General features: G+C 32.7%; 2 protein-coding genes across 5 annotated transcripts in view; both read left to right on the top strand.

The window, feature by feature from the left end:
• LOC107164719 (protein tyrosine phosphatase 36E) overlaps positions 1–13,147 on the top strand; it is a 208,327-nt gene extending 195,180 nt beyond the window's left edge. For both annotated transcript variants that reach the window (XM_089228617.1, XM_089228616.1), the window contains 12 exons: positions 2,523–2,657; positions 2,763–2,900; positions 6,996–7,153; positions 7,888–8,023; positions 8,597–8,746; positions 9,496–9,595; positions 9,771–9,847; positions 10,290–10,421; positions 10,510–10,638; positions 10,792–10,979; positions 11,643–11,778; positions 13,007–13,147. In XM_089228617.1, coding sequence (XP_089084743.1) covers positions 2,523–2,657; positions 2,763–2,900; positions 6,996–7,153; positions 7,888–8,023; positions 8,597–8,746; positions 9,496–9,595; positions 9,771–9,847; positions 10,290–10,421; positions 10,510–10,638; positions 10,792–10,979; positions 11,643–11,778; positions 13,007–13,087 — 1,560 coding nt within the window. In that variant the 3' untranslated portion in view covers positions 13,088–13,147. The remainder of the gene's footprint in view (positions 1–2,522; positions 2,658–2,762; positions 2,901–6,995; positions 7,154–7,887; positions 8,024–8,596; positions 8,747–9,495; positions 9,596–9,770; positions 9,848–10,289; positions 10,422–10,509; positions 10,639–10,791; positions 10,980–11,642; positions 11,779–13,006) is intronic.
• Positions 13,148–20,908: 7,761 nt separating this feature from the next.
• LOC149054739 (protein PRRC1-like) lies at positions 20,909–23,329 on the top strand. 3 transcript variants are annotated; one of them, XM_089229398.1, is made up of 9 exons: positions 20,909–21,162; positions 21,224–21,299; positions 21,554–21,646; positions 21,746–21,824; positions 21,895–22,127; positions 22,215–22,320; positions 22,396–22,554; positions 22,737–22,926; positions 23,001–23,329. In XM_089229398.1, exons 2-9 carry the CDS (start codon positions 21,281–21,283, stop codon positions 23,106–23,108), a joined length of 987 nt encoding a protein of 328 aa, XP_089085524.1. In that variant the 5' UTR covers positions 20,909–21,162; positions 21,224–21,280; the 3' UTR covers positions 23,109–23,329. The 3 variants fall into 3 exon arrangements, with proteins under 3 accessions (XP_089085524.1, XP_089085525.1, XP_089085523.1); XM_089229399.1 differs by lacking the exon at positions 21,224–21,299; XM_089229397.1 differs by having other exon boundaries at positions 20,909–21,299.
• Positions 23,330–26,054: the final 2,725 nt, after the last annotated feature.

Below are 26,054 nucleotides of genomic sequence, written 5' to 3'. Positions count from 1 at the left end.
TATTTATATTGTTTAGTCTTTTAACTTTTCATTGAAGGTCATCATGGAGGTAGGTAATTATAGGTAATTATATTAATATTAGCATTTATGTTTTTTTCTTATTTTTTTTTTAATAAAATAATATTTTTTATTCAATAAATCCAAGTTTTTAATCCAAAATATCGATTTTTTATTCATTCTAATTGTTTTTTAATCAAATAAGAAATTTTATTCATTTTAATTTTTTTATTTAATGATTTTTTTAATCAAATTAAATGTTTTATCCAATATACTTTTTTATTCACATTAGATTTTTTTATTCATAATTATTCTTTATTCTGTTTTTTTTTTTTTTTTTTGAATTAATTAGATTTTTTATCCAATATTAATTGGTTATTCAATAATTTTTTTTAAATTGATTCCGAGTTTTTGGTTAACTATTAATTTTTAATCAAATTAGATTTTTATTCATTTAAATTTTTTTATATAATGATTTTTTTTTAAATCAAATTCAGATGCAAAAGTAAAAAATTTCTAGCGCCAAAAATGATGTCTAACACACTTTGAAAGTTGTCTAACAATCTCTAACAACTCACTAACAAATTTGTTAGACCATTTTAAAAGCTGTCTGTTATCATTGCACTGCTAAGTTCACAAGGGTAACACGCTCGCCTCCATTATTTTCTCTATAACAACATGAATTGGTTCAACAATTTGTTGCAATTTAAGATTTTCAATATTCTTGTAAAGATCATATTTAATTTTTAATGACTGATATTTTTCGTACTAGTGTACTACGATACGCACTAGAAGAGGAAATATTTTGGAAATACGAAATTTTGTCTTCGAACCAGAGAATTCACCTTTTCTACAGTAAATTATTCAGATGATTCTTTTTCGGGCTTTAATTTTAAGTATCAAGATCAAAATTCGAATGAGTAGTTTCTATGTTATTTAACTGAGATGTTTACTAAGAATATTAACTATTAAGTCCCGATGATATTGGATTTGAAAGATGTTACATTTGAATATTTTAGTAATTAATATGAATCTATCAACATTTTATAATTTATAAAAATGGTACAAGTATGATAAATATATTAGATTCGAAATAAAATTAATTTTGTTTTTTTGTAAAAACTATTTTTAATGAATATTATCTTACAAACATTTTAATAATTGAGAAACTATATGTATACTAGTTATTTTCTATTTTGTTTTTTTCAAAAAAATTATCCATTAATAATTTGCAGTGAAATAAGCTGACACTTCTCATTTGAAAACCAGAAGTTTGTATCGCCAGAAGACACTCGCCTTAAATAGGTATTAAAAAATTTCATGTACTTGAAAATATGGTAAAATACGTTACGTGTTTATATTTAATAATTCCAAAAATCAGATTCTGAATTAATTCATTAGTATATGGAAAGGAGGTGGTGATGAGGATGCTTAGTGAATCACCCTGTATATAATTTTAGCCGGTATAATACATAATATATATAAATATACATGGACACGTCCCCAAAACTATATAATATATGAACAGTTTGAAACAATACTCGAGCCCGGCCAATGTGATTATATTAAAGTGTGTCCCCAACTTTGTTTTAACCTTGTTCAGAAGACATCCATTGCGGTGGTATAACATTACAAAATTATATATATATATATATTATGGCTACGATATCATAATAAACCTAAATCTATATCATACGCCTCGATCGTTCATCCCCGATACAATGCCTTTGAATTATAATTTATAATACATAATAATGTTCATTTTGAACGATGAACTGTGGTACAAGATAATAATCGAATTGTATTGTGTATAATTACAACTGTATACATATACAATCGTTTCTATGGTGTTACAGGATACCTCCGCTGCTTATTAAATTACATCGTGTTATCTATTCAATATTGTAGAACAATCGAATCTCAAGTAAAAATATCAAAATACTTTTCAAGTACTCGAATACATATTTTAAATATGCTCCTGTATTTAATACCTGTACTTAAAACCAAATGTTTGTATACCTTATACATAAATTAAGAATCAAATACTTTTTTATTTCATGTGCATTATTTATCAATTCAATTGTATTAAATTATTAAAACATATATATGTTTCATAAGTTGGGCATTTTACATACGACATATGTACGTACATATGTGTAAAATAATTTAAATTTGCTAGAAGCTTTGTTTTTAATTTTTTCTTAAACATCACTAGTTTCAAATGAAATTTTCAGAGGAACAGCAAATCTGTAGCCATTTAATTCCAAATTCAAATATGATATAGTAGAAGTATAGTATAACAAAAATATAGGATCCTATTCGAATACCATCGATTTTATGATAAAATTGAAATTAATATATCTATATCTTCATAGAGAAATTACTGCTTTCTAATAAATTGGTTTTATATTATAGGCACTTCCATTAGGTTTACGCCTGCAAGATTCCTAATTATAATTAACTGCACATTTAACCATTAAGCACATTCGATTTATTTATTTATATTTTTGTTGTATTGATTTCAGAGCCTGTTGAAACCGAACGCCTACATCGTCACGCAGGGACCAACCGAGAACACGGTCAACGATTTTTGGCGCATGATATGGCAAGAAAACGCGTGTTGCATCGTCATGTTGACCAAGACTTTCGACTTTATCAAGGTTCGAAACGTTTGTGTGCGTGTGTGTGTGTATAGTCGGTCCATCCGACGGCGCTTTCCGTTTATTTACGCGGCGGAAGTCTCACTCGTTTGTTCCTCACCCTAGGTTATGTGCATACAGTACTGGCCATCGGCCAAGGTGAATAGCGAAAACTACGGCGATCTCAATATATCAGTGTTGCACGAAGAAGAATTAGCCAATTTTCATATCAGGACCATACAAGTCGTTAAAAAACAAGGAACGGTGAGTGTAAATGACCCGATAACCGATTATGCGCTATAATGGGCGATAACACTACCTATTATATTATATTATACAAGTACTGACAAATATGTGATTTTAATTTAATTTCCTGTCCGGCTCGTTTGCCTGCGATTGTACGTTGACATCATATAATATTATAAATTTATAATTTATTATGTTATTTTAACCGAGTTTACATAATATATATATATATATATATATATATATATATATATATATATATATATAATTACTACCCATCGACACAGTCGCGTCGTCATTTTATGTGTTATGTTATAATATAGGTTATACCTACCTACGCACATCTCCTGCTGCCGCGTGCGTTATTATAAAATACGAAAGCTACCGAATAAGCCAGACATTATGCGTACCTATAGGCTATAGTATATGAGGGTGTCGCGTTTCTATCATTAGTTCAAAGTATCTTGTTTTTAAAAATAGTAAATAAGAAACAAACGTTTGGTAGAACTCACCTAATACTAGTACCTACGTGACGTGTTCCGGTAATTTACGTTATCTGCCATATAATATTGACTCAACGGTACGAAATCGAAATGATGAGAAAATCAAATAAATATAAACCCGTCTACATAGTATATAACTGTACACTCAGTACAGTATAGTTGTAGAATGTAGATGTCGAGTGTACTTTGTCGATGAATTACCTAGTCACTATATTATGATGGATATTATATTGATAAATCGTTTATCATTGTGTTTGTGTACGATGAAAAACTATTCTGAGCATAACCACGTACGGTTACCAAAAAATGATTTTTATTAAAATATTAAATTTTTCAAATATTCGTATTACCCTCTTCCCGTTTATAGTAAAAAGTACATATTGAAAGTCTTCTACTTTTTACCTATTAAAATACAAACTAGATCCGATTTTCTACTAGAAAAAGTTAGCTGGAAGTTTCGAGAGCATTTTTTATCCTAGAGAATGTCTTCAGAAACAAAAATTAAAAATTAAAACACATATCATCATTTTTGATTGTGTACTGATTACATTCATCACACCATTTAGAATTTCATATACAGGGTGATTAACCAAGCGCGCTTATTCTGATTTTTAAATTTTTAAATAAACTTAAGACCAACTGTTAAGATTTTTTAGATTTTTTTATACTGCTTAAGGAGTGCTCTATTACAGTATAGCAATCTAAACTTTGGTTTTTCAAATGAGACTTCTATACTTCTAGACTTCTAGACTTCCATCACTCATATTTTTACCATAAAATATTTATTGGATAATTTTTTTTTTAATATCCCTATATTATGTTATAGTTTTATTATTTTACTATGTTATGTTTAAGAAAACTAAGCCTCTGTTTTAGACGTTATTGGCCTACGTTGAAATACGCATTCTCTGTTTAAACATAATATTGCAGCTGTCTATTACGAGAAAAATAAATAACATAACATTATTAATTGATATTGTTGTTGTTATAGCTTGTGAATTTCCGTATAGGGCTTCAGTGTTCTGCGAATCGTTAAGACGTTTTTCGAATATATGTAGGCTATTCGGTGAGTTTATTTCTGTTGTTTCGTGATTGAATTGCCGACATCGGACATTCTAATACCTAATAATGGTGTTTGACTACAACTTTGGTTTCACATCGATGATTTAAGGAAGCATGTAGTATGTACGTCATACTTTTCTGTCCAGTTAATTACCATGCCCTGCTGTTCTCACGCAGGTTAATCTTCAACGCCTATATATTACATATATTATTATATTTTATAATTTGTATCGTTATAGCACGAGTATAGTATTGATCCGTTTATCCGCGTGACGAACAAATTCTCTGAGTTTCACATCGTTCAGCAAGTTCTGTGCAGTTTCAGCATGTTTGCAGGCGTGTACTCGACTTTGAAAAAAAAATCTCTAGTTATTAATATTTTTTTATACGCGTTAACAACAATAACCAATAGGTGACTCGGCTGTTTTATTTGAAAGATAAATTTGGAAAGTCTAAATCTCTTGAGTTAAAAAAATATCGGTTTCATTATAATATCAACGGAGATGAATAAAATTATTCCTATGAATAAAGTTTTTATTTAAAACGTACTTATTAAAGACTTTATTGCAGAGGATATTATTCTATATTAGAATGTAGGCTTTGTTTAGAATTATAGATAAATCAAAATCAAGTCCATTCGTTTAAATTTATTATGTACCTAACTATACTAACTGATGATATTAAAGTCTTTAAAAAATAAATTGTGTCCTCGGACCACGGTATATACGATTTTCACCAAACACTGGGTTTAGTTTGATAAACTGTTGTTCACGAAAGCATATCATTCTTTTAAAATTCATTATTTCTCCCGTTTCATCGTTTTATGACCGTTTAATTACAGGTAATTATATTAAAAATAATGTAAGATAATCTTTATATTATAATATTATATATAAAACAAAGTGTCTTTATATGTCCGGAATAATCTCGGAAACTACTAAATGAATTTGAATAGGGTTAATTTTCAATTCAAACAGCAGCACATAACGAAGTATGATGTTATATGCATATTCTTATGGGTCGAATTCCTATCCACGAAATATTGATGAATAAAATAGAAATAAACCAGTAGGTATCTGTAAAATTAAAAGAATTGAATGAAACAAATGATAAAACCTTTTTATTACTATGGCAAAGTAATATACAAGCTGATGAATACTGTTAGTATTGTGCTGGCTAATATTGTTTCAGTCAATTTCAAAATAATGAACATAAAAATCTATAAAAAAAAAATAACGATTTTCCAATGAACATATCTAAATTAAAACCAATAATACATACCTTTTTTTTTTTTATTTTATTTAATAAGAAAATATACAACTATACAATTAAGCACAACAAGTAATAGTGATGATGAGGATTACATAACATGAAATGGCACGATGTAGGAGGGCTCCCAATGGAGCTACCTACTTGGGTATTTTATTAATTAATGGAGGAGGTCTCTAACCCATTTACGTTTAAGTCTTCGAGGGGGATTGTCAGGGATGTGTAGTGAAGCAAGAAAACTAATGTTGGGGTTACTATGGGAGCTAAATTTTTTGTGGAGTTTTTGGTAAGCAGTTTTAGTGACTTGGTTTACGTAATTTATTCTCAGGTCGGAGTGAAGGGTTTTGTTACTTACAAACCAGGGGGATTTTGTAATAGTGCGAAGGCAGATGGATTGGAATGATTGTATTTTTTGGATGTTACTAGGGCAGCGTTACCCCAAATTTGAATACCATAATACCATAGAGGGAAGATCAGCATTTTGTAAATAAGGATTTTGAGTTTGATGTTTAAATTAGAACGTAAGAGAGGACGTAGTAGATGTAATCTGGAGTTTAGTTTCTTTCTTTTGTCGAATATGTGGTCTTTCCAAGTTAACCTTTTGTCAAAAATGAGTCCTAAGTATTTAACTTGGTTGGTTTGGGGTAATAATTGGTTACAAAGTTTGTCTGGTGGACAAATGTCTGGGCGAAGGGAGAAAGTAATGTGGTTGGATTTGTTTGTGTTAATTTTTATTTTCCATAGTGTGAACCAGTTTTCGAGTAAGTTGAGGTGGTGTTGGAGTTTAAAGCTTGTTATTGTAGGATCAGAATCGGTGGCTAGGAAACAAGTGTCGTCGGCAAAAGTATTGAGGATGGTGCAAGAGGTTGTAGGTATATCTGCAGTGTAAATTAGGTATAAAAGAGGAGAAAGGTCACTGCCTTGAGGTACACCGGCGTTAATCATAAATTGGTTTGATATTGAGTTGTTTAGATTTACTTGGAAAGAACGATGAGTAAGATAGGATTTGAGTATTAAGTAATATGGGGCTGGAAAGAATACATACCTACAATGATCTAACGGTGTATGTTTAGTATTATTTTTTTCATGGTGAAGTCTGGTTAGAAGCTAGGTAAAGTAATACATAAATAATTATTCGAAAGGTTTTATTATTTCTGTTCTCATTTATTACAATATAGATATCCCGGTTGAATGAATAACAACAAAAGATGTAGTCAAAAACATAATATGTAATATGCGCGTTTTATAATAGTAAAAATATATGCTTTTATATCTTCAGAAAGAAGAAGAAACCAGGACTCTACTTCAGTTCCATTACACAGAATGGCCATGCCACACTTGTCCGTTCTCAAACGCGATATTGGAGTTCAGGCGAAGAATGAGAGCCGTCGTTGGTTCCCGTCTGCAACACGACAACCCCATCGTAGTCCACTGCAAGTGAGTATAATACCTATATGAATTTAGCGACGCGGATACAATTGATCGCGTGCATGGTATCTAATGGTATACCCTACTGTATGGTATATTGTATGGTGATTGGTGACGTATGAGAGACGGTAAGTATACGCCATGCTAAAGTTGTTCACTTATTCACTTATCTACGTTTGTTTTTCGAACTTACGATGATAATACGGTCGTTATGGTCTAGTATTAGAATTTTCAGTGACGTAAACAGAATATTTCATGATTATTTGAAAAATTTCCATTCTCCGATAGTACCGACAAGCACTTATATTAGATATCAGGCGATTATAAAATTATATATTTTGAGAACCAATGATCAAACCAAAGTCAAAAATGCATAAACTTAATGTTATATTTATATACTCTGTTAAAAATAAGAACAGACCTCGATGGCGGCCAGATTTGGTATAACATGTACGATTTTCGTGATTTGTTATTCGAAAAAATTCAAAAGAAAGTAATAACAATGTACCTATATTCCGTAAAATATTCAAAAACTACTTTCTTAAGGAACAGACTTTACACAGGCACTTGATTTGCACATAGTAATGTCTTTCTATCATTACTGACGCCTATATCAACGTTTAAAGGCGTATTTCTGCATTTTTTTCAACATATCACGCCAATCATATATTATGATGAATGTTATGATATTAAACATAATATTATTTACTGATAATTTTACGGAGGACTTGTCTTTTTCACAGTGACGGCGGTGGTCGTTCTGGTGTCTACCTGTCGATCGACGCCAACCTGGAACTTGCCGAAGAAGAAGATTGTTACGACGTATTCGGTTATTTGAAAACACTCAGACAGTCCAGAAAAGGAATGGTCGAGACACTGGTAATCGTAATACATATCATACATATATTTTCATAATTTGTGCACGTAACAACAATTTCACCTCAACTTACCACATTTTGTTGGCGGGGGTTTGTTCAAACAAAAGCTCTACACATAATTGGTGATGATATTTATTTAAAAATTAAGTTTCAAAAATCGTCCAAAAATAATATGCTTGTGGTACGGTGTGAGCGATCGTATTACGCTTAACTGTAGAAACGCTCTGAGTGTACGTACCGATCGGTGTTATTAGCTCTCGGATGGGTGACCACTCGGGTTTTTAGCAACAAATCATCTTTGCCACACATAAATAACGAGGAACGTGTTCCAACCAACTGTCTCCCTCCATACAGCGTACCAGGCTAATGAGCGTAGTAGTTTTCTTAATTCCAAAAAAAAATAATATATTATGTTTGAAGTGGCACAAGGTTTGTGACTATTGGGGATTTTTTAACAGAGCGTCCGCAAAACAACGTGTAGCTTTTCTTTATATTATATACTAATCTAGTCACTAGTGAAAATAATAACTTAAAATATGTTGTTGTTTAATACTCGTACGTGTTTGAAAAACAGGACCAATACAAATTCATATACGACACGTTAGAGGAGTTCGTGCTTTGCGGGTTTTCATGGTTTCCCGTCAAAGAACTTTCGCAAAAACTGAAACAAAAGTCTATGAAGGAAATCGAGACCAAACTCAACGAATACCAGAGAGAGTACCAGGTATATATTAAGTGTTATTTTTTGCCCGTTATATTTGATTTCGTCAAAGCACAGACCGAAGTAGATTAATCCATAACAATTTAAATTTTTAAGTATATTATATAGTATACCTTATAGGTATAATATGTTTCAAAATCGAGAACATTATTTGTGTGTGGGAAAAATATTAAATTGTAGTATTAGGTATTTGCTGATTTTTAACAGATAGAAATTTTTAAATGAAATATTATTTATTTTATCTTATCTTATTACGCATATACTCGGATAAGAAACGGTGTGATTCAAAGTTCAATTTTATCAGTTGGGCTATTTGTAATCGCGATCGCCGAAATGACACAACTAAATCAATATTTAGGATTGTCTATAACATGGGTGACCAACATGTTGACGTCCACGATCCACATGGATAAATACAATGATATCAAGAGCCAAAATGTTAAACATTTTATAATTTTTATAATTGTATTTTATCGGTAATAACTAATAAGTTATTATTGGTTTTATTTATTAAGACTTTGTAATAATGTACCTTATAACATCAAATTTGAAATTTAACATATCTCAAATTTACTATAATAAATTTGGACTAGATATCATCCACACGCAAAATACCTCTGTGTATATTGAAATTAGTGGGCATTTTTCAAACGCGCACACACATTATTAAAAACCAACTTAACTAAATTTCAAATAAAAAATATATATATTGCATAATATTATAATATTTTTGTTGTATTTGTTGCTTCCAGCAAATCTGCAAGATGACACCACGTTTTACGATTGGTGATTGTGCGGGTGGACATCGAGGCGACAATCGAGAAAAGAACAGAGACGTGTTGATCGTTCCGCGTTAGTATGATAATAATACATAATAATAAATCTCACTTCTATATAATTGTATCCCAGTTATCCCACCCCTCCAAAGTTATATACATTTACAACATGTCAACATATAATATTAGAAATACTCATAATTCATAATTACTTTTGGGTTATGTTGCTCACGTCGGTTTTTTCCTTTTAGCTGACAACTTCCGTCCGTATTTGATTTCGTTCCAAGGCAACACGTTTACCGACTACATAAACGCAGTTTTCGTCGACGTAAGTACCTATATAACACTATTATAATATCTATCGATGTACAATATCTGTGTATAATATGTGCTACATTCACTGATCGAATATTAGATGTACCAGTGATTCCCAATATGTGGTCCTCCGACCGCGGGTCAATATATTAGGGGTCCCAGTAATTTGACCGGACGTCAAAGCTGTATAATAAGTTCTTGACGCCAACAAAATACGCAGTTAAAAAAGTTTACAGACACATAAAGCCGAAAACTTACATGAACTTTACATTTCCAAAAAATGTCCCCCAGTCTAATTAAAGTTTTAGCTATAGTGGTCCGTGACTCAATATGCTAATTTGGAACCGTTGCAGTGTTATATATATATCATATATTGTGTGATACAATAAGTTTCTTATGCCGTAGTGCACTATAAAAGATAATAATATATTGTCACTTATTTTTTCATGCCACAGGGCTACACCAAGCCTAGAGAGTACATTGTCACTGAATGGCCCCTCAAACACACACCCGGCGATTTTTGGTCGCTCGTGTACGATTACGAGTGTTCGGCTGTGGTCGTCCTCTGCCTGCCGCCCAGAGACTCTGTATGTAGTTGATTCTCATATTATTATACAATTTAAAACGTTATTATACAACCTACTACATAATATACTACATTTTGCGTTTTTACAGCAACAATACCCTCCGTTTTGGCCGGAAGGTAGACATTCCAAGAAATACGGTCCGGTGTTCACCATCGATCATATATCTCACAATCACTACGCGAACATAAAGACATGGTTGTTTAGGATCAACAAAAAGGTGAGTCAATTTTTAGATCTGTATTTTCACTGCTGAAGTCTTCGTCACGCACTACTATTGTATCTATTCTGTGCTATACTATAACCTAATAATTACTACGATTACCACCAGCGTGTCATAACAATTATATACCATCGTCCGATATGTTTTCAGATCGTTTCACTCACCGAACTCATGGCTGGTGTAAAAGCACCGCCGAGGACCGTTCAATTGTTTCAGCTCACTTGCTGGCCGCTGGGCCACAGGGTGCCAACTTCCACCAACTCTCTGGTCGAACTCATGAACATGGTCGAGAGATGGAGACAGAGGATCGACTACGGACCCGTCGTGGTCGTATCGCAGTGAGTGTATTATAATATTTTCATACAATGAAGAGCTTATAATAATAAGAAAAAAAAAACGAAAACGAAAATATGATAAAAACCATCTCCATCGACTCTTTGACCGCGTACTCGAGGGTGGTTCTAGGGCTTAAATTCCGTACTGGTATTAACTATTATAGTATTATATATGTACATATTTATAAGTAAACCTAAAGCTCCCAATCCCGATTTTTTTCTTTGCCTTACTTTTACATATAAAATATATTAATGCTAAAAAAAATATAGATTTAGACGTACTTTATGTTGAGTATAATATTGTATAATTTTACAATATTTTATAATATATGAATATTGAATATATTAATAACTTTACTTTTATAATTATTCAAGTATTATATAAAAAAAGTCATTGTCTAATGCTTATATTATAATTAAGTGATAACCGGTATAAGTTTGAAAAAAAATATTTTAACAAGGTATAAAGTCTAATTAAATATTTTCATTCTTTCGACTAATTATTGTCCTTTGCTCATCAAAACGTGCCAACATTGAACTTTATAATGTGGAAACACCATTAATTAAATTTATTCTAACCAGTAATACCATAGGTCTGTGGTAATTTTATAATTTAAATAACAAATAAATTATTTTACATTGAAATCTTCCTGTGAATCGTTTCAGCGATGGCAGAGGCAGGTGTGGCGTTTACTGCGCTGCGAACGCGTGTATCGAACAAGTGATCCAACACGGCGAAGTAGACGTCTTCCAAGCCGTGAAGACTGTCAGACGTCACCGACCGCAACTCATAGAGAATATGGTGAGTAATAACTACTGAGGGCGCAAAAAAAAATATCACATCAATGTAAAACCAATACATACATATCGCTCGGCTCAGAATTCTAAAAATAAAGTTTTACTGAATTTTATACGCGTACGTAGTATTGTTACAGAAATTAATATTTTAAATTCTGTCTCGTCTGTATAAACGGTTATTTTTAGTAAATTATGCATAGTTCTGTTTCTGCTTAAAAGTATTGTGCGTGTTCGCCCACAGTATTTCAGAATCACTAAAAATGTTCTTGATTTTTATGACTTTCACTACCAGTTATTGTCATCGGTCTGGCCCTTTCCGACGAATAACGAACACCCGAGTGAACCATATTATACGATATCAGTTGTTTTGGTTATTCTATAACTCGACAAAACTTTTTACCATGAAATAGTTAGTTTATTGTTTATCTTGGTAGAATTTTCTCTTCATTACTTTTTTAATATTCAAACGTATGTTTCCAATTTTAAGAATTGATCAAATCTTTCATACTACTGTCTACTACATAGTCAGTTAAATACTACCTGACCCAACCTTAACCATCGTCAATTTAGTCCAATATTGTTCTGCAGAAAAAACAGTTTGTTCAAGTACAATCATATGCACAATCAATACATTACTGCAATAATATTACATTGAAGTGTTGCATATAAAATATGTTTACTTGTAACTATTCATCAAGGCTTAAAGGATTCTAACAAATATAAGCTGATAAGTGATACTTGATACTATGCCCTATTAAGAGAAAACTAAATCAGGTCCTATTAATTAAAGGTTCGTATAGCATCTTCAGCATAATTTAATGTTAATCTTATTGACAGAATGGCGATGATAACATACAACTATAAATTCATTGAATTATTACTTATAAGTAAAGATTTAGTAACTGTTGCGCTTGTAAAAAATAGTTTATACAATTGTACAAGGCGAGTGGACAAAAAGTCGATTTAGACACTTTTACTGGTGAGCAAATAATATTATTAAGTATAATATGGAGACTTTCAAGAAGCACATACCCATAATGTATTCAATTCAAATGTTGTTTGTCTGAGTTTTTTTTAATTTGCATTCCTATATTCACTCGCCGAAATATATAAGTTTGCCAATAGTGTTACCAATATTTTTCTGTAGTGCTGCTGCCCATCTTATAATGTGCAATACCTATATATTTGTAAATATAAATAAATGGGTTAATCGTTTGCTGTTGTGATTTCAGACTGAGTACAAATACTGTTACGACCTGGTGTTGCACTACGTGCTGCACTACCTGAACAAGGACCAAAAGGAGAAGAAATGAGATTACGAGGTTGAAGCTCAGTGGTACTGTCAGTTCGGTAGAGGCGCGGCACAACCACTGACGCCCGACCAACCGGGCGACGACGCGGCGTCGTCCAGGGGCGAAGGTTGGGGCGCGTCCGGGTCCGGCGACGGGCACGGCGCTGCTCCTTCACCCATACCGTACCCGGGACGGTACGTGGTCGTCAAGCAGTTCGCTGTCGACCGGCCGGACGCGCATCCGCTGCCCGACACGGCGCCGCTGCATTATTACAACCCGTACTACCTGAGGCTGGACCTGAAGACTCACAGCACGCGACTGTTGCACAACTCCATTCAGCAGACCAGCGTGGACGCGACGCCCGAACACCACGCGGCCGTCGTTTCCGGTCTGACGGCGGCCGGCGTGCTGCTTCCCGAACCGGAACCGGTGGCGTCCGCGCCCGCAGTACCGTCGTTGTTTCAGCGCAGTGATCATCGTAGCTGTTCAATCGCGTCAGCCGGCAAGAAGACCGTCGCGTTTGCCGACACCGTGGACGTCTGCGGCGGCGGCGACGACGACGACAATATCGTGGACATCAACTACCGGCTGATCGCGGAAGTGTCGGCGGAAACGGCAGCCGCGGTCCGAACACAGGGCCCGACGCCGGTCGTCCACCACAGGTCTGCCAACGTGTTGCAAGTGCACTCGCAGACGGGTGAAATAGTCGGCGATGTGCTCATCGAGCGGAAGCGTGATCCACCACCGTCACTGTCGCCGCTGTCCACCGCGACAAGCACGGCCACCCCGTCGCCGGTCGACGACGATCTGTCGACCTCTTCGGCTGGTGGCAGTAGCCGTCGCAAGCGACACGAGATGTTCTGCCGCCGGCGCCAGTCGCCCGTGTACAGTTGCGACGACGGCGACGGCGAGACGGCCTTCATAGCTGGCTCACCGACCGCCGACAGCGCATCGTCGTCTTCGGTGTACGAGAGCTGCGACGACGACCTATCCGCCGTCGTGGTGCTGGGCGCCGAGCTTGGCAGGCCACCGTTGCGCCGGTCCGCAGCGGCCGTGAAAGGTTACGCCAGCTGCTGTCCGTCGTGATCTGCGTGTGTTAGGTAACCGCAGCCGATTTTACACATCTATTTTATCACCGCCTCTCGCACTCTAACACTCACCCACTAACTCTCTCTTTCTCTCTCACACACACACACTAACGAGCTACATCATCTGTCCTGTACCGTCAAGTCCAAAAGTAGTCACATACTCCTTTCCGTTCTCACGGGGCCTCTTTACAAGTGACCTCCTCATTCCCTCCAGAGCGGGTGCCTACTTCGAATAATGGGTAATCCGACAGTGGTCACATCATGTGTGCCTGTGAATTCGCTTCTACCGTGACAGAAGACGTAGGCGCAGTGATGATACCGCCTTTAACGATGTCACTCTTTCTCGCCACTCATAAAACAGGGTACATAATAAAACAAGGTATATATACTCTTCCTCATATTATAATATTATTATTCTGCCGTTTACAGTTAGGTAAATAATTATGCCTTCGTCGCGTGAGGCGGTGTTGTATTATTGTAAAATACATAATACACATAATAGGCGTGTTATTACAATATATTATACCGCGGTTACGGTTACCACCACCTTGCTCACCCACTCACCCGGACAGCACTATATTATTATAATTATTGTAGATCCATCGTTTATCGACTGGACACTATAATATATAACAGCACCACTGACTATATATAATGAAAATGAAATAACGTAAGAGAGATAATATGTTTAGATAATATTATGTAAGTATATACTTACTCAAACCATCGCGTGTATAATATAATATACTGTATACGTAAATATAGAAAATAGAGATCGTAGGTACTTTTATCCACTAAGAAATTTCACTGTATATATAGTATATTTAAGTGTATGTATCTATATTATATAATATTATAACATTATACTGTTATTATTATATGTTACGTTATTGTATAATGTATATAATATATTTATAAAAGATACGCATTGTATTTAAAACGCGTGTCACACGGTGTTCAATTCAAATAATCGGGGTAATTTTTGACGTTGAATTATATAATAATATTGTATTAAGATTAAAAATACAGGGTGCGCGTGTTATATTATGCATTGTTATTAATATTATTATCATCATCATTGTTATAATTATATATATTATTGTGTATAGTTTGAGTGACGGTGTTAAAAAAATATATATATATTGTAGAAAGGGTTTGCCGAAACGCATATTTAATATATTATATATAGCCATATAGCATATAGGTAATAGTTTATAGATTTATAATATACTATAGTTATACGTATTATAGATAGACATATATATTATTATGGGTAAGGCGTCCTCGAAACGAAATTGTAATATGCATTACATATATTTTGTAATAAGATGCAATTACTTCCGTCTTGGTTGGAAATTCAGAAAAAAATGTGACAATATGTATTGAAAAAACAAAGTTGTAAAATTGAGTTAAGACTTTCTTTGTTGAAGCAGTCGATATTAAAGTAGAATTACGCTCCTATAGATATTATTCCATGTTATATATACGCAGCCGCGTCTATATTATGATATTAAAATAAAAAGTGCATTACGCAGTACTCGCGCCATTTTGTTTTTGATGGTATATTATTAATTTTTGGAGTGAGCAAAACAACGTAATCAGTAACCACAACATTGCTCATAGAAACCGCGGATATCAGCAGCTATCATAGGTAGGTATATATCAGCTGTTGCACACGATGTTTTACTCTTTTTCAAATTCTGGACTTTGCACGTGTCGAATTCGCAGTCTTTTACGAAAATCGTGCATTGTGGTCTATGAAAATGATAATTGAAAATCGGTTTGGGATGTCATAGAAATTACAATATTATAATGTTAAAGGCGTGGGCACGTCGAAAGAACCGTGCAAATCTATTCATCGATAGTGTAACACGTGATTTAATATTGGGAATGTTGAAAAGCTTTCTGAACATTTTTAAATATTTTTAACACGCGTATTCCCTTGCAGCAGCGTACTATCCAAAACTTAATCGCCGACTGCAGACTTTCCCGCAAAACCCATTTTTGGCATGCCCATCGTTTATAATAATTGCTTTTCCGAGACGAGTGCTACAAAGTTAGGTGTATATATATAGAAAATAAAATTCAAACAATCCTTTCGGCAAACCCTGCAATCGCGCGTCGGTTAATTTGTACAACTTTTGTTCCTTTTAATTAGTTTTAATTCACTTTTATACTAATAATATTATATATTTTTAAATTATTTAATTCTGTAATCAAAATATTGTACTGGACCAGTTATATTATAACGATTTTACACTAGTTATATTATATATGATTCGTATTTGTATATGTGTGCATTGCTCTACAGCCTCTGAAGTTGCAAACTATTTTCTTAGCAACTCAATAAATATACATATTATAAATACTTATCATCGAAATTGTGCACCGTTTGTTCAACTATTTTCTACCAATAATAGGTGTCCGACCTCAATACAATGCGTGCTGGGCTGCAAGTTGATTTTCTTTTTTAACTCAGTCAAGTTGAAGGTTATTATAAGCATCTATAAGAAAAGGTTAAAAATTATATTTTAATTTTAATTTATCCGTTTAAGTTAAAAGTCAATACACATTTTTTTAAATTTTATAAAATTTAAAAAGATTAATTTTTAGCGTACTTTATTTTTATTAAACCAAAACTAAATTATAGACTATTAAAGTGTTTAAACAGTATTACCAATGCACTTGATATTTGACTTTGGCTAACCTCAAATTGGTAAAAAAGATATAATTATAAATTTTCCAAATTGGAAAATAAAAAAAGTGGGTGATTTAATTTAGTTAACTTCCCATTAGGCTTATAGTTACCTATGTTTCGCCTCTGTCTATTTTCGTATTTGACACAGACTAAAAATTAAGATACTCTTCATGTTACAGTGTACCTATAACATATTATTTACATTATAAGGTATTTATTAATTTCCATTAATTTGTAATAAACTATGAGATACCGTCACAGTAGAAGCAAATCAACTGCAAAAACATGTTTTTTTATTTCCAATAATACTCAGATCTTGTTGATCGTAGAAACATGATTTTAGCATAAAAATACGAGTACCTAATCACTAGAAGTTGTGCTGAAAAATCTCAGAACAGTTTTTTGATTTATATTTATCAATCAATTTTATTTGCATTTGAAATTTGTAATAAATATTCGTTTTTTCAAAAAGGTTAGAACCTAATACATTTCCACTGGATTTTTATTACAATTTATATTTTTTTTAATTATTTATTTATGTTGAAATTGATGAACTCAAAAATAAAACTTGTCGCTGCCCATCAATAAAATTATCAATTAAAAATCACTGAGTGAGTGATGTTATTCTATGAATTCGTGACAAAATTTAGAAGTTTAGAACAGGTAATACCTACCTATAAATTATTTTTACAATCAACTAAAATTGTGTTTACAAAATCCTAATCCAGATATCTTAGAACCTGATGTGGAATCATTTTACTTAATAGGTGCTGCCTGCTGACGATCATCTCAGTCGAGTCGGGTCTTCCACTCAAAGCAGACGTACGTTACGATCGGTAGCTCTGGTCGCAGCAAATCTTATCATGTTTAGCTTGCAGGTGCACATCCAGCCACCAACCACAGGCGATCTCGTGCGTAAACCACGCTCAGTGGCCAATCATGAGAGACCCCGTGCACGTAGGCGCATCTTACCATGCTCTGTGAGCTTGGCAACCACAGTCAGACCATCTTAGCAATCAGTGTCAGGACAAGACTCCAACTGGAACAACGTGCCCAGGCCAGGACAGAATTCCGGATTGGAACTTCATGCCAAACCTGATCAACAATCAACTATCAAGCATGAAGCAGGAGAGAACAACCAGACCACCAGTCACCCGGTAACGCAATGTCCCACCTCAACTCCAGTTCAAATATGGACATGCATCAGACCCACCGGAATCTGACCTCACATGTCGGACAGTCCGTTCTAAGCCCGGCAGACGCCTTCGCTCTCCAAACTCCAATGCTCCGTACAGGTGTGGATCAACAAGCTTAAGTCCTTGGAACTTCCACTGGTCAACGCGAGCAACTGGAGTGCCAATCTCAGATTTAAGCTGGACAAGGCCAATTCCACGCTGAAAGCGGCAGCCTTCGACGCCATGAAACTCATTGATAATACCTCGGACAGTATCTCTCTGGATCATTTAAGTTAGGTTAGCTAATTTCTGAGTATTGTCGTGCAAGCAGCTTCTATTCTATGCCTAAGAAGAAAAACCTCTGCGTCCTCATGACGCTGAACGTCAAGAACGCTTCAATTTCCTCAGGTTGTAAGATTCGTGCAAGTTTTTACTAGGCCTGAAAACCACCCACAAGTTAAGGGGAACACTTAACTAGTGGCCTATACACGCCGTAGGTCACACGTATTTTACACGCGTGGAAGCCCTAAAGCTAGAACGGTGGAACTTGTATGTTTTAATATACACCAGAAGTATTCTAAAATTTTTTATCTCACTGCTCCTTCGGTTGTTCAATATTTTTTCAACAATATTTTTTCACAGCTCCCAAATTTTATGGAAAAGTTGAAACAACACACGGATACAAAATAGCCAATATGTTAAATGGGTGATAATAACAGTACCTAATTATTACAATAACTACCTATTACATTTTCCTAAACAAATAATACAATTTATTCTAAATCATGAAATGTAGCCAGACTATTCTTTAATCTTTGCTGTAATATGCAGAATGCATTTTTTCTTACCAATTCTGTAATAAGTTGTCTAGATTATTTACCCCATTTAAGCTGCATAAAGCGATAAAGCCAAAAAATATTTGTAAGAACATAAAAATCCAACCACTACTTATGAGGAACCACGATTTACATAGGTACCTTTAAATCTAAAGTATAGAAAAAAAAAACAATTTTATGAATTAAAAAATAATATTAATTTTATAAATAAAACAATATATTATGTATATAGGTACAGTGTCCTGCGAGGAAGTCAGTATTCATGGATATATGTATTTATGGATATGTATTATGTACCCATTATGATATCTCACGAAATAATGGAGGTATCAAAATTTTGGTTTTGTAATAAGACTCACAGAGATAAAAACTACAATTATTTAATTTTTTAAATTTATTTTAACGTTTTTGTAAAAAATGTAAAAAATATATTTTTTATTTAATTATTTCCAAAAACATTAAAGATGGCAATTTTGTAGAATTTATTTTTCTGAAAATATTGACGTTTCAAAATTTACGTGCATTAATTTCCCGATTTTTTTATTTATATTTTTCTAGTTTTGAAGGAATAAAATATGATTATAAGATTATAACTATTAGGCACACTGAATGTGTTCAGCCGTCCGTACGAGCACGCGCACGGCACGACAGTTCACAATTTGATAACACTTGTCACCTGAGCTGTTAAATAATTCGCAATTTTGCATGAAACTAAAAAAAATTAAAAATCAGGAAATTAATGAAAATAAAATTTTGAAACTTCAATATTTTCAGAAAAATAAACTCTACACAATGGCAACCTTTAATTTTTTTAGAAATAATTAAATAAAAAAATATATTTTTAAAATTGTTCACCAAAACATTAAAATAAATTAAAAATTGAAATAATTGTATTATAAATATATTTATCTATTAATATGTATAGACGGTGCTCTTTAATTTTTCTCTAACCCACGCGCATGCGTAACAAAGCAAATTTTCCGTTTACGATAATGATCCGTAAATTTTAGAACACTTGAAACTTGCTTCAAGATAGGAAATTACTACACCTTAATGATATACATACATATATATATATATATATAAATACAGGATGATTTTTTAAGTATACACGTTCTATTTTTATGGTTTATTTATGCATACATTAAAATTTTAAACACACTTGAAGGTCATTACATTTTTTTACTACTAAAGGATGATCCTGCGACAATACAAACTTCAGTTTTTCAAATAGAAACCTCCTTTTTTATTTTTTATTGAAGCAGATTTTTTCTTTTGAGCATTTTCATGTATCTAAATCAAAATTTATGCTAGTAGTTATTGAGTAGGTATGTAACTTTGTGTTTTATACATAATATGTCTATGATGATGGGTAAGGTAGATAGTGATTAGACAATTTGAAAAGTTTAGCAATTAATATTAATTTATCAATATAAATAATTTATAAAAATAATCCAAGTATAATTAATACTATGTTTATCATTACATATTATAGTTTTTATTTTTATAAAACCACTTTTAATGATTATTATCCTTGGTATAAACAGACATTTTATTGACTCAGAAACTATTCATTAGAATTTTGATTTAGATACATCAAAGTTTACAAAAAAAATATCCGCTAAATAATTTTCAGTAAAAAGAGGGTTCTCATTTGAATAACAGAAGTTGGTATCGTCTCGGGAATTCGGAATACTCCTCAATTAGTACAGGAATTTATGTAAAAAATGGTCTGACTGTTTCCTAAAATAGTAGAATTTGAATATGATATCTACAGACTATTAAGGGAAAAGTGAGGGTGAACACGATTAAAAAATCACACTGTATGTCTGTGGTATAAAGTATCACACCGTGGTATAATATTATCTACGATGCGGTTCCTGGTTATCATCTTGGATATCTTATCACGGGGCAGAACTGATCCCATCAGTTGTAAATAATAATAATAATAATTATTATTATCTGTGATAATATTATATCGTCTATGTAAAAATTCTATATAGGTAATAATTATTTTACAACACAGACACAGCAAAGTCGTACAATTATTGATAATGATAGCTGATACAGCGATAGTGAAATAGCGAATAGGTACTATTACTATTTACCACTTAACTTCAGTACTGAATTAGTAGTTCAGTGCGGTTCAGCGGTTGTAGTGCCAATCCCGACCGACGTCGTTGTTGCGAGTTTGTGCAGTTTACGTGTGCACAATCATAGTCATCAGTGGCGTTGTGGATTTGTGCGTCGTCGCCGTTTTGTAGAATCCGAACGACAGCGTACTAGTCGTGGTCGGCAGGTAATTACGATAAAGGAGAATATTGTGCTCGTCATAATATCCTATTTACCAACGTTGATAGTTGTTGATCATCACTTTCTCACCGACGATAAACGTTTTGGGTACCGCACTCGTCGACATGGACGGATCGACAACGAGTGAGTGTCAACGCGATGACGACCGTGATCAATACAATAACAATAATTATTAAAACGATGGAGTATCGTTACGTCAGATCGTTGTAACGATATTTTGTCGCACTGGCTGTGTGGCGATTCGGACGACTCTGAAAATGTCTACATAATCAGTATAACGTCATAATTGATCCTAAATCGTTTGCTCATGCCCAATATTACAGTTTGTTTTAGATTTTGCACCTATTGTAACATTTTTTATTTTTCTGTCCCTACAGATCCTACGAGAAAAATGTCGAAAGCCGATCAACTCCTTTCGAAGCTACCACCACCAACGATGTTGCCTAGTTTTGTTACAGATGCTCTGAATGGTAACGATGCGTGATCTTTAGTTTTTAAATTTTTCCATTCTCTTTATCACAGTTATTTCGGTTGATCTGAATAGTCATCGTATTGCATTTTTCCAACAGAGCCCAGACCTGTCCAGTCTAACCCTGTGTTGAACCCGACAGACGTGACTAGTCAAAACTTTCACACTCCAATGTTTTCGTAAGTCCACCTGAATTTCCACGTCATGGTGATCTAAATATTATGTGACTTATATTTTATTTGTTCACAGGCCTGTAATAACTAGTAAAAATGAAGAAAATATGGAATTACCCATGAGTCCTTCCAATGAAGCAGTCACTGATAAAGCAGCTAAAAGTGATCAGTCATCGAGCAAAGCTGATTTGTTTAACTGGATGAAGGGCAGTAGTTCTAGTATTTTTTCAATTGTTGCAGAAAAAGCAAAGAATTCAGTGGACGCAGTACTCACCACATTAGACCCACAAATGAAAGATACATTAAATCGTAAATAATTAAACAGTCGTTAATATTCAATTGTTTTGTTAAATCTTGTATTATTCAATTTGTATTTATATCTGTTATTTTTGTTAGCCAATACATTTGATAACACCGATATTGTTGTTGCTACTGAAAAAGAAATAGTCGTCAGTGCAGTAAGAGAAGGATTTCAAAAAGTTTTTGGAAAAGCAGTCGTCAAGTAGCCAACTTTTATATGAACTTAATTACATTTTTGTAGTTTATTTCATAAGACATTATGTGGTATCTATTTTAGAGGACTTGAAGCACCAGATCAACCATTTGCCGCACAGCTTGTCGGATTTTCTGCTGCATCCAAAGCCACAAAATATTGCATTGATTCTGTTAGATTACATGTGGTAAAAGGTCCTGTCGTCTCCTTTGAAAGATTTATTGTAGAACCAATAGAATCCAAGTAAGTTGAATTTTGCTAAAAAAACATGACAAACAACTTATGGACCATTTATTTTACCACATATAATGTTTAGCGGGAAATATGTTTGAATGAGTTACAAAACTCTTTCTCCAAAGGTCCAAAGTGTTACAATTCAATTACGGTCAATTCAAAATTATTAAGTTATATTTTTTCCCAATTAGATGGTATGAATTTGGTCTTTTGAAACTTAATGACATGGAACGAAATATAGATTTAGAAGTCTACACCCAAAGTGTGCCTGTACCAGCAGCAATTGTTGGATTGATTAGTGACGATACACCCAAAGATTATGAACACATCTCAACCGGATTCAGTATACCAGTCGCACATTTCATGGCCAGCAACTTAAAAGTAAAACCACCCTAACCAGACAGAGACTACTGCGAAGAATTACTGTGTTTTCATGTCACATATAAACGTTTTAGGTACATCCATCTGAGTGGCAAGAAGTAATGACCGGTGTGAGCCAACGATCGTCTTTGTTGGCTGCTGCAGTGTCTTTGGCCATGTCATACAAAAATGCTCTGGAATAATGACATTTTTATAGTTGAGCTCGAAACATTTATCAATTATTATTTTAATATGGTTATTAATTATTACTGTAATAAACTTTGTTATAAACTTGTATTTTTTTTCCTCCCCCGTTGGATTGTGATTTTTAATTATTTTTTACCGTACGCACGCTGTTATTTTTAGATATATATTTGTACAATATGTCTATACTTATTACTTAATTAAAAAAATCTAATTATTATTTGGCTGTTATTATACTTTCTTCATCATAGATCATATTATGAATCATTTATCCTAGTAATTAAATATAGTCTGCTCACTCATTAATTGTTGATAAAATTCAATGTCACATAAATACACTACTTAATTATTATACTCAGTGTGTATATTAATTGACATAAATTAAAATATGACAAAAGAGCATAGTAAGTAATAGCAATGACTGATTATAATAAAATGCTTATAGTTTATTGTTTGGGAACTATATGATGAATGACAGTAATAAACAATATTTAATTATTAGTCAAACACGTTACATAATTTATTAATCATTTAAATCCGTTCCTAAACACTTACACGTCTTGGCTTTATATTGCTTATTAGAAACACTTAAGAGGACTGTGATACCTGCATGTGTTGTCTCCATCTTACAAGTGCGTAACATGACACATTTAGCGCTCAGCTGAACACATTTAACTCCGATAGTTTAAAATTTAGAGTGAATTGACCTCTTATAAAGACTAAAGGTAACATTATTATCAAGGGCTTATTGTAGGCTTTTTATTGTATTTTAATTTTAAAGTGAATTGTGAGTAGGTATTTTAAGATGTATAAAAACAATTTACAATATTTTAAAATATTTTAAAATACTCATAACTTGCATTGAAATTAAAATATAATAAGAAGCCCAAGATAAAAATGTAACCATTAATTTTTCTAAGAGGTCGATTAACTTCCAAGTTTTAAACTATCGGAGTTAAACGTGAGCAGCTGACCGTAAAATGTGTTATGTTACGCACTTGTAAGACGGAGACAACACATGCAAGTATCACCAGGGGTAAAATTCTGGCCCCCCCTGAAATTTTTTCATTTTACAAAAAAATCTTATTTATCACCATTTCAAATTTTCAATACACAGAGTCGACCGTTGGTAATTTTAGATATAGATTTAAATGAAATTGTTAATTTATTATGACTAATTATATAAAAAGTGTTGGCAAATTATTTTAATTTTTTATTATGATTAAAATTATTTACTCGCGTAAAACCCTAACCGACCTAAAATCCTGCGTACAAGAACAAACAACAGATTAATAATATAAATTCAATGAATAAACGATAAATCTATCGTTGCAACAAGACTATATTATTGATAATACAATATTATAATTAGGGCTTGTGGGAGTCATAGGAGCTTAAGTAGTGAAAATATACAAAAATTGTTTTAGATATACGAACAATAAATACGTAAAATATTATGGAAAATACATTTATATAACACTTAAAACATGAGGGAAAACTGTAAGGACATTTTATTGATCTGAAAAATATAGTTAAAAATATATTCGAAAAGATAGTTGGTAAATCGTCAGAATATTAGCGCGATAGATTGAATGCGCATCGCACATTTTTCGTTAAATTAATAATATTGGACTGCCAAAATAACAATAATAATTAATTACCTCGTCGGTACATTAAAATTAATATTTTTTGTTATATATTCACTAATTATTATTATCGATATGCACCAGCCTAAGACAGACAGTAAAAGAACAATTGATTTTTTTTAGAAAATGTTAAACAATATTAATATGTATAATACCTGTGAGAAATGAGCACTACTTTTCCCATAAAATTGGCAAAGTTTAGTTTTTCTTCGACGGACATCAATAGTAAAAAATTAAATGTTTAACTGGTTAAAAAGCTTGAAAATTTAGTGATACATTCACAAAAGTTTAGCAATTTATTGTTTTTTTTTTTCTCCAAAATTTTGTTGCCAGCTATAAATCTCATACTTCTGGACTTGGTAGAATGTGGCTGACTTTTATTACACAAGTGCATCGGTGCATTTGCAATCAAGTTCCGATGAAGGAACAGTGGCGTAAACTGGGGGTCGCACGGGGTTGCATTTGCGACCTTTGAAAATATTATAGAGTTGCAAGAGTGTCTTATTGTGACCCCGAAAATCACGATTTCAGTTTTCAAAAAATTAAAATATCAATAATTATTCAATTAATTAACTAATTTCTATTTTGAGAACAAATTTTTTTTTTTGGTTTTGAATCACTGGAATTATTATTATATATTATATTATACTTTCCACATTTTCTTATAGTTTTGTTTTTTACTATTTTCTATTAATATACCTACCAATGTGTATTTATTGTGATCGACAGAGTTGAATCTCAATGGTAGCTGAATATTAATAGTGAAAACGTGTTTCACTATTTTATGTTTATAGATTAAAATTAAAATTATTTGTTTTTTTACATATTCATTTATTTTTTGACACTTGTATTTATTTCTTATTCCGCGAATGATGCAAAATTAAAAGTGTTTCAACAGCTTGCTAAAATAGACACATTTCTTGTAAAAATATCGAATCGAATATGTAAGCATCTATTTTTACTTTAAATTCATATTTTATAACTTCTGATTTGTATGATGTATTAAGTTTAAAGTAGCGGTTAAAATATATTACTGATTTACATTGTATTAAAACTACAATTTTGACAAATAAAACAATTTATATTTAATCTGTAAATTAATTTATCAGGACGTCAGGTAATATAATATTATTATTGAACAAGTTTGATACAATTAATTATTAGAGTCTAGATTTAAAAAAAACTGTTGTATTTACTGTAATATACTTCGTATATTGTTTAAGAAAATTATGCATGTTCTATTGACGGTAATTAATTATAATATACCCTATTTATATTGTATATTCATATACATACCAG

Source organism: Diuraphis noxia, unplaced genomic scaffold (genome assembly GCF_037042655.1).
Source record: "Diuraphis noxia isolate RWA-SAM2 unplaced genomic scaffold, SU_Dnox_SAM2 contig0005, whole genome shotgun sequence".
Classification (NCBI taxonomy): domain Eukaryota; kingdom Metazoa; phylum Arthropoda; class Insecta; order Hemiptera; family Aphididae; genus Diuraphis; species Diuraphis noxia.
The sequence above is the reverse complement of the archived record's forward strand: the minus strand, read 5'-3'. Positions and strand labels throughout refer to the sequence as shown.